The sequence below is a fragment of the Monoraphidium neglectum genome (assembly GCF_000611645.1).
Source record: "Monoraphidium neglectum strain SAG 48.87 unplaced genomic scaffold scaffold01284, whole genome shotgun sequence".
NCBI classification, from domain to species: Eukaryota; Viridiplantae; Chlorophyta; class Chlorophyceae; order Sphaeropleales; family Selenastraceae; genus Monoraphidium; species Monoraphidium neglectum.
The window spans coordinates 1-15304 of NW_014012344.1; the positions used below are offsets into that span (position 1 = coordinate 1).

The 15304-nt window shown below is 63.9% G+C and overlaps 5 protein-coding genes across 5 annotated transcripts; 3 read left to right on the forward strand and 2 right to left on the reverse strand.

Moving 5' to 3' along the window:
* Positions 1 to 51: 51 nt before the first annotated feature.
* On the reverse strand, positions 52 to 2721 carry MNEG_7319 (hypothetical protein; the record flags this gene model as incomplete). The annotated part of the gene is made up of 8 exons (XM_014044204.1): positions 52 to 80; positions 176 to 367; positions 606 to 729; positions 1180 to 1507; positions 1643 to 1689; positions 1834 to 2007; positions 2137 to 2210; positions 2457 to 2721. 8 exons carry the CDS (start codon positions 2719 to 2721, stop codon positions 52 to 54), a joined length of 1233 nt encoding a protein of 410 aa, XP_013899658.1.
* Positions 2722 to 4572: 1851 nt separating this feature from the next.
* Positions 4573 to 5264, forward strand: MNEG_7320 (hypothetical protein; the record flags this gene model as incomplete). The annotated part of the gene is made up of 2 exons (XM_014044205.1): positions 4573 to 4843; positions 5071 to 5264. The coding sequence occupies 2 exons, from the start codon at positions 4573 to 4575 to the stop codon at positions 5262 to 5264; spliced, it is 465 nt and encodes a 154-aa protein (XP_013899659.1).
* A 567-nt stretch (positions 5265 to 5831) lies between these two features.
* Positions 5832 to 10871, reverse strand: MNEG_7321 (hypothetical protein; the record flags this gene model as incomplete). The annotated part of the gene is made up of 12 exons (XM_014044206.1): positions 5832 to 5959; positions 6184 to 6349; positions 6528 to 6656; positions 7076 to 7240; positions 7526 to 7825; positions 8082 to 8145; positions 8444 to 8552; positions 9040 to 9169; positions 9399 to 9449; positions 9788 to 9943; positions 10415 to 10489; positions 10776 to 10871. 12 exons carry the CDS (start codon positions 10869 to 10871, stop codon positions 5832 to 5834), a joined length of 1569 nt encoding a protein of 522 aa, XP_013899660.1.
* A 1780-nt stretch (positions 10872 to 12651) lies between these two features.
* Positions 12652 to 13379, forward strand: MNEG_7322 (Protein archease-like protein; the record flags this gene model as incomplete). Its single annotated transcript, XM_014044207.1, has 3 exons — positions 12652 to 12707; positions 12931 to 13080; positions 13253 to 13379. The coding sequence occupies 3 exons, from the start codon at positions 12652 to 12654 to the stop codon at positions 13377 to 13379; spliced, it is 333 nt and encodes a 110-aa protein (XP_013899661.1).
* A 1076-nt stretch (positions 13380 to 14455) lies between these two features.
* MNEG_7323 (hypothetical protein) lies at positions 14456 to 15301 on the forward strand (the record flags this gene model as incomplete). Its single annotated transcript, XM_014044208.1, has 3 exons — positions 14456 to 14548; positions 14773 to 15116; positions 15262 to 15301. 3 exons carry the CDS (start codon positions 14456 to 14458, stop codon positions 15299 to 15301), a joined length of 477 nt encoding a protein of 158 aa, XP_013899662.1.
* Positions 15302 to 15304: the final 3 nt, after the last annotated feature.

Sequence of the window (15304 nt, forward strand, 5' to 3'; positions counted from 1 at the left end):
GGGCTGGGCTGGGCTGGGCTGGGCTGGGCTGGGCTGAGCAGGCTGACGCGTTCAAGAAAGGAGAGACTCCGATTCAGAGGCTGCAAGAGCAAGCATAATGTGCCATACGGTTGGCACAACCTCCCGTTTTGCAGCCCAGGCTGCTGGCCCCAGGCCCGCACGCGCTGGCGCTTACCAGGTGTGTACGGGTCTGAAGGCGGCGTCCCCCGCTGCACCCGCACCCACGCCGCAGCGGGCACGCCGGGGATGTCCTCGCCCGCGCCGCCGCTGCCGCTGCCGCCCCCGGCGGCGATACCACCGCTGCGGGCCGGGCCTGACCCCGAGGCGGGGCCACCGCCAGGCTCGCTCTCCAGCGCCTCCAGGTCCCCTGCGCCACGTCACCAGCAATGTCAGAGAAGCGCGCGCACCCAGTGCCCCTGGAATCTGCCCGCTGGCCAGCTGCATCTTCTGAGGGTCATCCTGATGGCATGCCTGCTCCGAGCCTTGATGCCTGCGCGTACCCGTCACAATTCAGAGCTCCCCGCCGCAAACAGCCAGGCATGCCAGCAGCGCCAATCCCTAGCCGCTCTCGAGGCCACCCACCCCTGCAGCGCCTGCCGCCGCACCTGGTGCGCCGCTGTAGCGCGTCACCCTGAAGTCCAGCAGGGCGCCGTCGTAGGTGAACTTGCGGCGCGCGGCCAGCACCAGGGGCAGCCGGAACAGCGGGATGCTCTGGGACCCCGACAGCACCTGGGCGCAGGTGCAGTGTGTGTGCGTGTATACCAGTATATGTGTGTGTGTGTACGTGCGCGCGCGCGCGCGTGTGTGTGTGTGTGTGTGTGTGTGTGCATGTGCATGTGCATGTGCGTGTGCGTGTGTGAGTGATGGATGGGGGGGTGGCGGCTTCTGGACGGTCTAATGGCCCGCCAGCCGCTGCGCAAGGGGACGGGCGGCAGCTCAGCGGCGTGTGCTTGCTGTGCGCCTCGCCGCAGCCTGGTGTTGCGGCGAATTGTCTCGCGCACTTGCAAGGACGGTGGTAAATTTAAAGCACCTTGCCTGGCCGCCAACCATGTAGAATGCGCCGCAAAAGCAAATGCTCGACGGGCTGGGATGGCGGTCCCTGGCAGCTAGTGTGACACCCGAAGGGGGCGGCGCGACTGCCATCGCGCCCCTTGAATTGCCACTTCAACACCAGCGCACCTGGCCGCGCGTCAGCACGGGAGCAAACGCCCACGCCACCAGCACCTCGCGCATCGGCAGCCCTGCCACCCCCGGCTTGGCCAGCAGCAGCTGGAACACCAGCAGCGTGGACGCGCTCAGCCGCACACCCCTCAGCGTCACAGCCTCCCCCCACTTGGCCACCAGCCTCGTATCTGCCGCTGCCGCCACAGCCGCAGCCGCTGATGACGGCGCAGTAGCGCCCGCGGCCGTTGTGAGGCCAAGAGTGCGCTTTCCAGTGTAAGCGTGGACGGTGGTGCCGTGTCCGGCCTCCACAGGCTGGAACCCCTCATACAGGGAGACGCCAACCCTACATTTAGCAAAAAAACATGGCATAGGGGCGATTGCAGGCAACCATTGCATGTTAGCAAACTAGCAGGATGTGTGGACTGCCGCAGCCTCGGCAAGAGACCGGCACCCTCCATGCAAGCGGCGGCCCTCCCACCTGTACGTGCCGCGCTTGCTGAAAGGGCCGGCGCCCTGCACCGCCACCTGCGCATTGCAGCAGAAGGGGGTGCGGCTTGGCAGCGGGAAGTCCAGTGGAGACCAGGACAAGCACGCAGGCAGCTGCCAAGCACCTGCCAAGCAGCTGGCCCCTGCTGCATGGAGCCCAGCTGGTGCCCTGGCAAGCCGCACCCGCAGCACGTCGGTGTCTGCGTTAGACCCCCGCGCCGCCTCCAGCGCGCTGCCCTCCGCCAGCCCCAGCCCCTCATCCTCCAGCGCAGCGGCGGCCGCGTCCCGCTCGGCCAGGGGGTCGGCGTGGTGCGCCCAGTCGCCAGAGGCATGCTCCTCGGGGTCGGGCGGCGCAGCCTTTTTTTGCGAATCAGGATGTTGGGGCAGGATCCACGTGGAGCGTCCAGCCCGGCGTACACAGGAAGAGTGACGATTGAGTGTCACTGCATGACCCCCGCGCACAGACCCACAGGCCTGTGCTCTCACCTCCTCCTCCAACGCGCCTTCTTGTGGCTCGGACGCCGGCTCCCTGTCCTCGCCCGCTGACGGCGGCAGCTCAGCTGCCTGGGCCGGAGCCGGCGTGCCGCCGTCCATCCAGGGCAGGGGCGGCCTGGGTTGCAGCAGGTCCAGGTCTGTACTCAATCGATGTCCTTGAGCTGGTGTGCGCGTGGAAGACCAGCAGGCGCGGTTGGTGAAACCGGGCCTCCTTTGGTCAGAAGTAAGATGTCTCAGGAAGCGGTTTGCAGATTGCTTTGGCAAACCAAAGTTTGCCATTGTCAACCAGCCCGCAAAATGGCCCCACCCACCTGCAGCCGCGGCTCTCAGCTCAGCCAGCGACGCCCTCACGCGCGCCAGCTCCTGCGCAGATTTGGCGCGGTCGACCTCCATTCGCAGCAGCGCCATGTCGCGCATATGGCGCGCATGGGCAGCGGAGATCTCAGGGTCGGCGGCCAGCTCAGGCGGCAGTGAGGTGGCGCCCTGCTGCTGCTGCTGCTGCTGCTGCTGCTGTTGCTGCTGTTGCTGCTGTTGATGCTGTTGATGTTGCTGCTGCTGCTGCTGGTATGATTGCATTTGTTGAAAGAATGCTGTCTGCTGCTGTTGTTGCTGTTGCTGCTGCTGTTGCTGTTGTTGCAGCTGGAGCGCGTTGGGAGCCGCGTCCCAAGACAGCGCCAGCGCAGGTCGACCCCAGCTGCCCGCCGCAGGTTGTTGCATGCCCTGCTCAAAAGCCGCATGCAGCGCCGCCACTTGGCGCCGCAGATCATCCACATCAGCATTGCCAGCATTGTTGCCGCTGCGTGGCCGCTGGGGCGCTTCTGCACTGGCCGCACGTGAGGCAGCTCCCGCGCCTGCAGCCTCGCCTTGACCATCTGCGTCCCACTCCACTCGGCGCGCTGGTCGCGCCCCTGCAGCAGGCGGCGCGGGCCCACCAACGCGCTGACCGCCAGGCCGCGGCCCAGGCAGGCCACGCTTGCTGGTGGGCGTAGCAGCAGCCACAGGCGACGCCGCTGCTGCCGCCGCTGCCGCCGCCTCGCCGCGCCCCTCGCCCCCATCGTCGCTCCCTCCTCGCGAGTGCGGCGCCTGCGGCGCCTGGAGAAACACGCCTCGTGGGCCACCGGCCGTCGCGCCGCCGCTTCCAAGGAGTTGGCCGAACCTGGGGCCGCCCGCGCGGCCGAGTGCTGCTGTGGCGTCCCGGTCTGCCAGGTCGGTTTGGTGGTGAAGCACCTTTGCGGCGATCTCGCGCACTCGGGCGAGGGGTGCGCCCTGCGCGGCGCCCAGTGCATGTGCGCGCGCCGTTTGCATGCGCATGGGCTCGTTGAGCCACGCAAATGCGCATGCAGTGCAGGTGTGCATGTGCATGCATGCACATAAGTAAGCAGTGGTATGATCAGGGCTGGGAGCACCTGCACTTGCATCATGCGTGCCTTGCTGCTTCGTTTCCCGATGCCCCTGCCATACATGTGCACCTGCTTGAGCGCCTCCAGCGCTGCCCTGGAAGCGCCCTCCTCCATCGCTAGCTGCTGCACTAATGCCTCACGCTGCGGCCGCTCACTGCTTGCGCCGGGCGCTGGGAGCGGCACGCCCGCCTGGACGTACCCTCGCAGCACCTCGGACTGCTGCTGCACGATGCGCGCACGCTCCTCGGCGATAGCGCGCAGGCGGTCGCGGTGTGCCGCCAGCGCCTGCGCCTGCGCTTGCGCGTCTGTCATTGCGTGCGTGCCCGCCAAGGCCCGTTCACGCCAGGGCAGCGAGTGTTGGTCGGCGCTGCGCCAGAGCGCCGCCCCGCGCTTTCGTCACTCCAGCGGTCGCCACGCCGTGCAGCGTCGCAATGCCACAGCCATCTCCACGCGGTTCAATAACCTCTTGATGTTGCTTGCAACGTTGAGTATCCCGTGCGATACAGCACAGTGAGATCTTCGACGACCCAGGTGAGCTCTTTGCCCCGTCCTCTTCCCGTACCGTACGGTATTGCACGTTCTGACCGACGCGACCTCAGACTGTATGTTACTATCCCTGTAACATCTTGTACAAGCGTTAGGGGCACCTGGTCACGGTCAAACGATCTGCGCAGGCTTGTCAGACTTCATTTACACCATGTGCGTCAAGCTTCACCACTAGACGGCCTAAAAAAATGGTATCTGATCAGTGGTCTACAGTCGGAGGGTGCGCGTCGTCCAACGATGCCGGAGAGGTGGACATGGCGCCGGTGCCGGCGCCTCTCGCTCCTTCTCCGCTCGCTGCTGCTGCGCCGATTGCTGGGGCTGTGGCGGCGCCCGAGCCAGACAGCACAAAGGTCAGCATGGCCTAATACATGCACCTCAAACTTGGCAATATGGGATGAGCTAGGACTGGGTCTGTGTGCGCGCTTACAGCGGCGATTTGCTGCTTGGATCGCTGCTTCAAGGCCTGGCTGGCCGCGCGGCAATGCAGGCCCCCATCGAGCCGCCGGCGCAGCTGGTCGTGCTGGCGGCTGGAGCTGCCGGGGACAAGGAGCCGGAGGAGGAGCTACTGAAGCCGCGGCAGCGCGGGCGGCGGGGCAAGGGGGCCCTGCGGAGGTGCTGCAAGGAGGCAAAGAAGAGGAGGAGGGAGAAGCTGCGGGCGGCGAAGGCCCTGGGCGTGGCTGAGGTGCCAATACCAAAGAAGAGCGCAAAGGCCGAGAAAGCGGAGCGCCAGGCAGCCGCAGAAGCAGCAGCAGGTGCTTATGACCGTGCTGCAAGTGGCTGTGGAGCAGTTTCAAGCCTGCAGTAGGGTCAATGCCAGCAAGGGTTTTGCTCATGAGTGCCTGTGTAAGATTGCAGGGCATGGGGAATCCCGCATGAGCATGCACGTATCATGCAAGTAAGAATGCACGCTTATGTGGATGCACGCATGCATGCACACGGTGTGTCACTCATATCCCCTCTTGCTCACTCACACACACAGCCGCCGCCTACAAGAAGTCCATCATTGAGTTCCTGCGCACCAAGCCCCGCCCCGTCCTGCTGGACATTGTCGGCAACAGCGTGGCTCGCCCCGAGGGTGCAATGGTGCTGCGACCGCTCAAGTTCCTGAAGCAGCACAGGGACGACTTCGTAGTGGAGATGAGGGGGCAGCTGTGCTACGTGTCGCTGCGCTAATGCATTACGGCGAGGGGCTGGCAGGTGCGGCTGTGAGGGCTTGCAGCCGGACAACCCTCGGTGTATGCTGACGGTTGCTGGCAGGTCCAACCTGCTCAGTTGCGCTGCCCTTTCAGGTTGCAGCCACTTCTCAGGAGCGCACGCCTGGGTGGTGTGAGGCATCAGCCCTGAGCTGAGCGAGCAGCATGCACCTTTCGAGACAGGTTACTTTGAAGCCCCCGCCCGCTGGCGTGTGTGTGTGTGTGTGTGTGTGTGTGTGTGTGTGTGGAGACACACGCTGGATTACTGCAAATATTCGCACTTGCTTTCTGCAGGGATGATGTGCAGGAGGAGCAGCACCTTCTTTTACACCTAGATGTAAGACAGATTATTTGTGATTGTTTTCAAAGTCCATTCAAGTGAATGCACCTTCCTGCTCTGTTTTTCGTTCCCTCTTCAAAACTTGGAAGCTGCCCCAGGTGGCGTGCAGGTCTCTTGTGTAATCCTCCTCCAGGCATGAAAGCGCCAGCCACAGGCATGGCAAAGGTGACTGAGCCAGTGTCCAGCGCACGGGCCGCCCGCCCTCAATCAGGTCTGCGCGGTGCGCTTGCGCTGCGCGGCGAGCTCCTGCGCTCGCTTTGATCCGCGACGCAGCCGGCGGCTGGGGAAAAGGTCCAGCGAGTCGGCGTCAGAGGTGTGCAGCATCTGAAGGAACTCTGGGGGTGGTGTTTGGGGTCGAAATAGAGTGTGATCAGCCCCTTAAGTTGAATAGGTGGAGGCGTCATGTGGTGAGAGGATGAGGGAAGCACGGGTCGAACACCACCAGCGCACCTGTCAGACTCAGCGCCAGCGCCACGCACCAGGCGACCAAGATATATTTTCTAACGCACGCCTTGCGCCGCCCTGCTCCTTGCATTGCACCCCCCTCCCATGCGCCCACCTGCAAAATCTACGTAGCCATCCCCGTCCACGTCCACGCGCCGCAGCGCCGCGGGCACCGCGTCCGGGATGCACAGCTCCTCGTCGGACCCATCGCCGCAGAGCACCTGGGCCAGCTCCTCAGTTGAAATGCGGCTGGAGTGGTCGCGGTCAAACAGGTCAAAGACCTGCCGGGGTGATGGACAGGACAGGTCAGGGAGGAGGGCCCAGTTGAAGCGTTGCAAGGGGGACAAATGCGGGCACGGCCACCCCAGGGTGACATCAAACGCAGGCAAGCTCACGCTGGACAAGGCCGGGCGTTGCCTAGCGGCTTAGAAGAGCGGCCCTTTGCCCCAAAGCACTTACTTTGTGGACCCAGGCCTCCCACTCCTCGCGCTGCTCCACTGCACCCCAATCCATGAGGGCCGCCGTCCACTCCGCCAGGTCAATCAGTCCGTCGCGGTCAAGATCAAACTGCTGCAGCAGGGTGCGGACCTGCAGGTGGTGGCAAGAGCGAGAGCGCACGCGCAAACCACATCATGTGTGTTTGTGTGTGTGTCTCTGCCAGTGTGTGTGTTTGTGTGTGTGTGTGTGCTTGCGCGCACGCACATGCGTGTGAGTGTGCGTGTGTGTTTGTGTGTGTGTGTGTGTGTGTGTGTGTGTGTGTTTTGCATAGGGGTTGCATTGCTGACGTTCCAGGAGATGCATATGATGCTGATGGGATGAGGGCACTTGGCAAGGCCTCTGACCAGCCACGCCAGGGACAGCAGCAAGCTGCGCGATCAAAGCACGCGGGGTCACCTTCAATCCCTGCTGGTATCCCAAGACACAACCGCCCGCCATGCGTCTCAGTGCGGACGACTCCCCGCCTCATGACAATCAGAGATTTCCTGCCGGAGCTCCAGCCCGCGCACCTCTGAGTCTGACAGGTCCCAGTCGCCGTTCCTGAGCTCTTCCACGGCCAGCTGGAACGGCACGCGGCCCGTCCCCTGCGTGTCCAGCTTGCGGAAGGCCTCCGCCAGGCCCTGTAGTACGGCGCCATCCTGCAGCATCAGGGCCGCCACCTCGCGCAGCGCCACCTGCGGAAATGTGTGAGCACGCACGTGCTGGGCCGCAGATGTGTGCGCATGTGTGTGCAAATGCGTGGTGCCCACGCGTACACATGCGTGCGGTAAATGTGCGCGCGCGCATTTGTGTGCACATGAGCGTCAAAGCAGACAGGGCCGCTCTGTTGGCATGGGGAGGTCTGGATGTGTCAACAGCGACTGCCGCTGTGATGCACACCCTCACTTGCACGCCATGGCGTGAGTGCCCCCACAACCTTTGGCGGCCCCACCGCCAAGTCGCCGCGTCGTGCCACGCACCTGTTTCAAGCGCCCGTACGTGCCGTACCGCTGTAGCCGCTGCACCAGTGTGTCGTTCAGCGGCGCCTCCTCCTCCAGGCCGGCGCCTTCACCTCTATCAACGCCTTCGCTGCCACGGCTGCTGCTGCTGCCGCCGCCGCTGCTACTGCTGCCGCTGCCGCCGTCCAGGCGTGTCAGCCAGGGGTGGTGCAGCAGCTGGACCGCAGTGGGGCGCTTCTCGGGGTCGCGCTGCAGCATCTGCTGCACAAAGTCCTTCCCCTCGTCGCTGATGGCCGGCCAGGGCTCCCAATCAAAGTCAAACTGCGCGGCGCGGCGGTGGTGGCAAAGGGAGCAAGGGCGTGCAAGATGAGGGTCGCGTAGCCAGGTAGGGATTGCCGCACACTGGCTTGTAGTTGCAACGGCTGTGGGCGTATGCCGGATCGTGGACCCATGGCGCAGGGCAGCGGCGGCGGAAACCTGCGCCCTTCATGCGTTGTATGCGGTTAATAAGCACGTGCTGTGCTCAGGTCCCTGGGGGCCACATGTCTCCAGAGATGTGGTTGCGTGTTGGCCTCACCTCAGCAAAGAGGATGGCGCGGAAGAGCATCTTGTTGGTCATTCGCAACTCACCACCACCACCCCTGATCCAGGATGCATGGAAGGGGGGAAGGCGGATGACCAGCGCGTGGGCCACAGCATCAGGTACAGCAAGAGATTTAGAGGGTGGGACATGCTCGCGCTGTTGCTGTTCCCTCATTTTTTGTCCCGTCTCGATGGATGTTGGCAGCCGCAGCGCCCGCGAGGCGCTGCGACAGCGCCCGTGAGGCGCTGCGAGTGACCGGCGGGTACAAAGACCAAATCGCGCGGACACTGGCCCCCCCCTGCCCAGATCCGCCTAACTAGGCGCCACAGCGCACACTCGGCATCACTCGCTCCCACCTGCCGGTCCTCATGGCGTCGTCCTCGTTCGCCTTCATCTGCGCCTCCATTATGTCGGGGTCGCGGTGCCACGGGAAGTGGCCCGCCAGCAGCTGGTAGGCCGTGATGCCTTTTTGATGTGGGGAGGGGTGATGATACGTGTGTGTGTGTGGTGTGCTTTGTGTGTGTGTGCTTTGTGTGTGCTTTGTGTGTGCCTTGTGTGTGCCTTGTGTGTGCTTTGTGTGTGCTTTGTGTGTGCTTTGTGTGTGCCTTGTGTGTGCTTTGTGTGCTTTGTGTGCTTTGTGTGCTTCGTGTGTGTGTGTGTGTGTGTGTGTGTGTCTGTGTGTGTGTGTGTGTGTGTGTGCGCGCGCGTGCGTGCAAGAGCGCGTGTGCGTTTGGGGGGCGGCGGCATGCACGTGCAACTGCGGTCACAGAATATCACAAAAAAGAGGGGAGGTATGCAAGTTGCTGGGTGGTTTCAAGTGTAGCGACACATCAGCGAATGTGACGTCATCCTAGAAAAGCGCGGCGAGTGCAGCCCGCAGGACCCCGCGGCAGGTAGGCTGTTCCAGCGCCACGCGCTCCCCTGTGTGCGCGCTCGCCCACGTGACGCCTACCCGCGCTCCAGACGTCTGCTGGCAGGGAGTAGTTCTGCTTGAGCACCTCTGGCGCAACGAAGAAGGGCGTGCCCGCGCGGTCGTGGAGGAGGTCCCCCGGGGCACAGAACTGGGCCAGGCCAAAGTCGACCTGCCGTGGTTGAGAGTGCCACGGCGTGAAGGGACAAAACCTCATGTAACATTGCTGACTGTAAGCACTGAAATGACCCAGTGCACTGTTGTCAGCAAGTGGGGGCCGCAAGGGGCCGCCGGCATTAACAGCGCTTGGGCCAGGCTTTGTCCACGTCTGCGCCCTCAAGCGTCCCCATGGTGGGGCAGCCATCTGAGTCAGGCCCAGTGCCCTGGTGATGCTTCCCCACCATTTTCAAGGGGCTGTCCTCGCGGTCATTCAAAAAGAGGAAGTTGTCCGGCTGAAGTGGACGGGGAGGGCCGGAAAAGGGGGAGGGGAGGAGGGCGTGAGCTTGCGTGGGTATTGTTAAGGGCTGGGCGTGATCAGGAATTGCAGCTTGCGGGTGGGCAGCAATGCAATGTCAGCAAGTTGAGTGAGAACCTGACAGGCAATGCGGAATCGATACCAACAGAAGAGCATCCGCAAACTGCAGGGTGGCACTCCCATTTATCTGACCTCCGTGCCCAATTCTCCTGCCAAACCCCCCCCCCCCCGGGATCCCTCCTGCCTCAAGCTGCACTACAGTCAACCTGCCACAGCCCAATGATAGTTTCACTGTCATCCCCTTGTGATTCCCACCTTGACATCCCGGACGATGACCCCCTTGGCGTGGCACTGAGCCACGGCGCGCAGCACCTCGCGCACGAGCCGCGCCGCGGTGCGCTCAGAGTACGCGCCGCGCTTGATGCGCTGCCACATGGTGCCGCCCTGGCAGAGCTCAAGAACCAAGTCGACCTGGGGGGGGGGGGCGCGTGGTGTTTGTATGTGTGGTGTGGTTTGGTGCGGTATTGTGCGGTGTTGAAGGTTGTTTGACAAGCGCCGCAGCTGCACGTGCTGCGCGTTTTGTGAAACATGCCGATACGTTGCAATGGTGAAGGCCTGAGGCGCCGCCTGTGCACCGATGACTGCAGTTGCTAGTGCGTGCATCACCTCCCCACCCTCTCCAGGCCCCAGCCCTTTCGGCTGAGACCCGGCGTGCGAACCTGGTCATTGAGACCGTTGGCAGCAGGAGGGGCCCCGCCTTTCCCCGCGCTTGGTCCCCATTGACCCCCACTATCAGGCACCGAATGGTGATCAGCCCTTCAAGCAGCAGCAGCAGCGGCAGCAGCAGCAGCAGCAGCAGCGGCGGCAGCAGCAGCAGCAGCAGCGGCGGCGGCAGCAGCAGCAGCAGCAGCAGCAACGGCGGCGGCGGCGGCGGCATCCCACCGCAACATCATCCTCAAATGCTGCCTCCAGGTGTGCCACGTTCAGGCTCTGCCCCATGGTGCGATACACGTCCACCTGAAGCGGCACAGGGCAGAGCGCGCATTGACAGGGGGGGAAGTTGGGGTTGTCAGGGCCAAAAAGGAGGGGATGGCGATGCAGTGTGCGGCCGCTCTCGCCACCGCCCACCTCAGCGCTGCCCGCGGATGCTGCCCATCAGCAGCCCCGGCCAGCACCAGGTGTGGGTGGCTGGGCTGCGAGCGCCCTATCTCCGGCAGCTGGAGTCATGCAGCTCATGCTGCTGCCCCTGCGTGCCCCCTCGCACCCGCCTTTTTTCCCGCCCCTCCCCTCGTTCTGCGCCCACCTCATGCCGCACGCGTGCAGCAAACATGGGTTCCAGGTGAGACCCCAGGAAGCGCTTTGGCATGGTCTTGACTGGGATTCGGGCCAGGGGGCGCATGCCGGCAGGCTCTTGAGAAAAACGGCACAACGACATGCAACACGGAGACAGCGGGGCCATTACTGGCCGACCTCCCAACGCCCTGGCCCCATCATGCGCCTGGCAGGTGCTTTTTGACCCCCCAAATCACTCCACCGCCTGTCTTGCCGATGTCGATGCCGCACCCGCAAAGCGCTCGCCGGTGGCCTTGTGGGTGGCGACGTGCACGGTTGCAAAGGACCCCGCGCCGAGCATGGGCCCTAGCTCGTACTGCTCCGAAAAGTTCGTGCGGAAGCTGCAAATGCGCAGGGTTTGTTTGGAGCGAGGTCGGAGATGTGGGTTAGGTGGGATGCGGGGCAAGTGCAATCTGGACACGGGTGGGGTTCACACTGGGCTGCGCCAGCAGAGAATCGCCTGCAGCCTCCACCCAGCACACCGTCACCAGCAAGGCAAGAGCCCAACTAAATAACATTGCTGTAGCCCCTTGGCCCCCCTTCAGCAGGGCATCGCCCAGTGATGCTGCTGTTGAACAGATGCGCACCCAAACTCTGATATCAGAGGGGCGTCTTGCCGCGGCGCCCCCACGCCTGGTGCATTTGCTGATGGGTTGAAGCCGCTGGTACCTCCCACTGACCGCGTCAGGGTGGCATGGCACAACACGTAGCGGCCATTTGCAAACGTGCGGGGCCTTCTCGCCAGATCCCGCTGTCTTGCTGGCAATCTCGATGGAGCCATCATGTCGGCACGGGTGACCGGCGTGCTTCGACAGCTTGGTTTATGTATAGATGTGAACCTTTATCCGCGTCTAAAAGTCAGCCTGGACCTCACCGCGAAACTGGTGGCGCGGTGACCATCATTTGCAGCACCATATGCCAGCTATCGGAAGTCGCGTGCATGCTGGAGGCAACAGTATAGGTGGTACCAGCCACGGCTCTTGCATGACCTCCGATTCAGCTCGGCTTCCCAGCATGGAGCCTGGAGTTCCGGGCTATGCATGCCTAGCTCAGAGGGAGGCCCGCCATACGCGGAGAAGAAAGGGCATAGATAGGGGTGAATCAGCACACACGATGGCCTCGCAAAGTGGCGATCCCGACAGCGGCAGAGGCAGCGTACGTGGGCGAGCACACGCACATGTGGCATCGCCGCGGTCTTCGCCAGTACTCGATGCAGCAATCGGTCTGTCACCGCTGCCAGACCACTCGCAGCCCAGCATGTGGGCATCACAGTCAGGCGCTGAGGGAGCGCTGCCGGTTTTGCCGGAGTACAGGACCGCAGCGGTTGGCAGCAACAAGTTTGAATGTGAGGCCCGCGCAACCTGAGGCCAAACGTTGCGGCCAGCACTCGAGCTCTGCGGGCCCCAACAGCCATCCTGCTGTATGCCTGGCTTCTGGAACAGCTTGGCAGGCATGCGGCGACCTCCACCTTTCAGCAGCATCAGCTAGCCCCGCGCAGTATTGGCCCCCGCGCAGTATTGGCCCCAGGGCGAGACCACTCCCTGCGACGCCCCTCTCCTTTCTGGCCTCGGGGGCATTCCCAGACCTCGACCACACAGCAGACGTGCAGCTGCACGCATGTGAGCGGCCGCGTTGCTTGCGCGGGTGGCCTGCAGTGGCGTAAAAGTTGCAGCGACTGTGGATGTCCGCTTGTGAAGGCAGCGTTTCGCAGGCGCAAGGGCCCAGCCCAGCGGCAACCCCTCCCTCCGCCAGCGTCCTCCATCAAACCTTCCTCGCACACTTGCCGTCCCCTTTGTTGTCAAGGGGGTGCCACTCTGGAGGAGACCTTTGCCAACGTGGCTCTGGCCATGTTCAATTACATGACGCCGCTCGAGGGGGTGGGCCTGGACCCCGCAGCTACAAGGTGAGGCACACGAGACAGAAGAGAGCGGCGGAAACATGGGCCTAGCGAGGCGCTCAGCAGGGCTGCTGAGCTCACCGCACTAGTCGCCGCAGGCCGTGCCCCCAGGCGGGAACTCTTTCGGGTGTTGCCTCGCTGCGCTTTTATGGAGGCCCCCCCACAAGGCATTCTCAAGCTCGCACCCTGCCTTCACACGCCCATCCCATGCTGCCGCCTGTCTGCTCAGGACGTACTTCGCCGAGGGCCACGACATGCATTCGCTCCTTTTCGCGTTTTTGGACGAGCTGCTGTTTGTGTTTGCAACGGACATGGTGGTGTGCCGCGAGGTGGAGGTTCTCGAGCTGGACAGAGGTGCCCACAGGATTTGCGCCGTGGGGTGAGCTGGGCTTGGGGGCCGGAGCGGAGTGCGGCTGCAGTTTGAGCAGCGAATGCAAGGCCAAGGGATTTTCAACTAACAGCAAGTTGGGCTTCGTATCAGTTCCCAGCATCTTGCAAGGCGCTCCTTGCGCGGCTGGCTCATCCCCGCCTCTTATCAACCAACCCCTCAGGCATGGCGAGCGGTTTGAGCGGGGGCGGCACGAGGCTGGCACGGAGGTGAAGGCAATCACGTACAGCAACATGCAAATCCGGGAGACGCCAGGGGATTGCGAGGTCTTCGTCATCATTGACATTTGATGATGCAAGATGCACGATTGATTCTGCGCGCGCACCCGCCCATCGACCCATCAGCCTGGGTACGGATGCGGCCCTTGGTCTTGCGCCTGCCTGCGGCATGCGCGTTGCTCAATAGGGCTGCATGTGTATTGATGGTTGAGGCTGTGTTGCGGGCAAGGGATTGACCCCAGATTCGTGCGTCCCCGGTTGACAATGTTGGCTGGTTTGATGGTTGCAGCCAACGACAGCAAGGCGCTGTCGTTGGCTGGTGGTCGACCCTGGCCGCGCTCAGCATGAGGTCTATCAATTTGTTACGGCCAACACTGTCGTGGCACCGCAGCAGCGCGGCAAGCATAGATTTTTTCTCGCACCGGATCGCATCGAGAGCTGCTTGCCGGTCGTCCAGGGCCCATCGCTTTACAATGAAAATGTGCATGCTTTGACAAGACTTCATTTGATACCAACCCAGCCCCGAGGCGATTTGGCTGCCGTAGTGTGTTGCTTCGATTTGCTTCGGACGCGCCCTCATTGCGCGCGCCGTGCGTTCCCACTCACCTTTACATTTATTGTAAGACGATCACACCTAGGGGCTTCCATCGCGCCTCAGCCGCGCGCTCATCCAGCCCCGCTTGCCAAACGCAGCGTTCCCCCTTCAGCCCCGCCTGTACGAAAGACTAGATTAATCTTTCAGGCGTCTCTCGCGCACCGGCGACAGCTGCGCGTGCCCCGTAGAGAGCTGCCAGTCGAGCAGCGCCCTTCCCTGCGACCCGCAAGGGAGCCATGCCCGCCACCTGCCAGGCCTGCCCGGCCGCAGCAAGAGTCTACTGCGCACAGGACGCGTGCTGGTTGTGCCAGAATTGCGACCACAAGGCCCACTGTGGCCCGCTGACGTCGTCGCACTCGAGGTGGGGCGCGCGCTTAGGCGCTCCCCCAGGGCACGCGCCACATAAGCGGCTCGTCACCTCGACGTTTTGCAACATCGGCGCCGTGCAAACTGCCCAACGTCGCTCGTCACTGCTGCTATATTTTTTCTCCGCAGGGTGCCCGCCTGCGCTGTTTGCGCCGACCGCCCCGCTGCGGTTTACTGCCGCAACGACATGGCTTACTTGTGCAGCGGTTGCAATGACGAGTGCCACGCGGGCCTGCCCCTGAGGCACAACATAGTCTCCGCGGCCCAGGCTGTCAAGGAGGTGAGCCCTTGGACATATGTGCTGCCAGGTGCCGGCCACTCTGCGGGGGGCGCCGTCCGCTCAGCATGGGGGCCGGGTGTCTCGCACCCCCTGCGCAGCTGCAACGCGTGTCCCTGCGGCCCCGCCACGTCACCGCATGCGCAGCGTCCCTCTTTCGCCCCCATTCATGCGATCCGCGACCTCACTCTGAGACCACACTCCCATACCCTCCCCCCTGTGTGCAGGGCATCGCCCCCTCGTCTGCCGCAGCCGCGCCCGTCGCGCCCTGCGTTGAGCACTCGGCGTGCGGCGAGAGCTCGCCCACCCTGCCAGGCGACTGCTCCGGCGCCGCCGACGCGTCGGCCGCGCCCGCGGCGGCGCCCGCCCCCAAGGCGGTGCGCCGCGTGTCTGAGGACAGCGCGCAGCGCGTGCCCGAGTTTGACGCCGCCGTCGTCCCCGCCGCCCTGGACTGCGAGCTGCCCAAGGGCCAGCCCATGGACAAGGCCGCGCTCGCCAAGTCGATCTGGGGCAAGGAGCTCGACGTGAGGCCGCACGCACTGCCGCTGCTGCTGTTGCCGCGCCGCTGTTGGTGTGCCGCTGTCGCTGCGCCGCTCTTGCCGCGCCGCCGTTGCTGCTCCGCCCGCGCCGCGCCGCCGTTGCATCGCGCGCTGCCACCGCCGCTGGACGCGCATCACCCACGCCGCCGCCGTGCTGCGCTGCACCTCCTCTTTCAGCCCAAATCCGCAAGCACCCACTCCGCACCCCCCCCCCTAATCC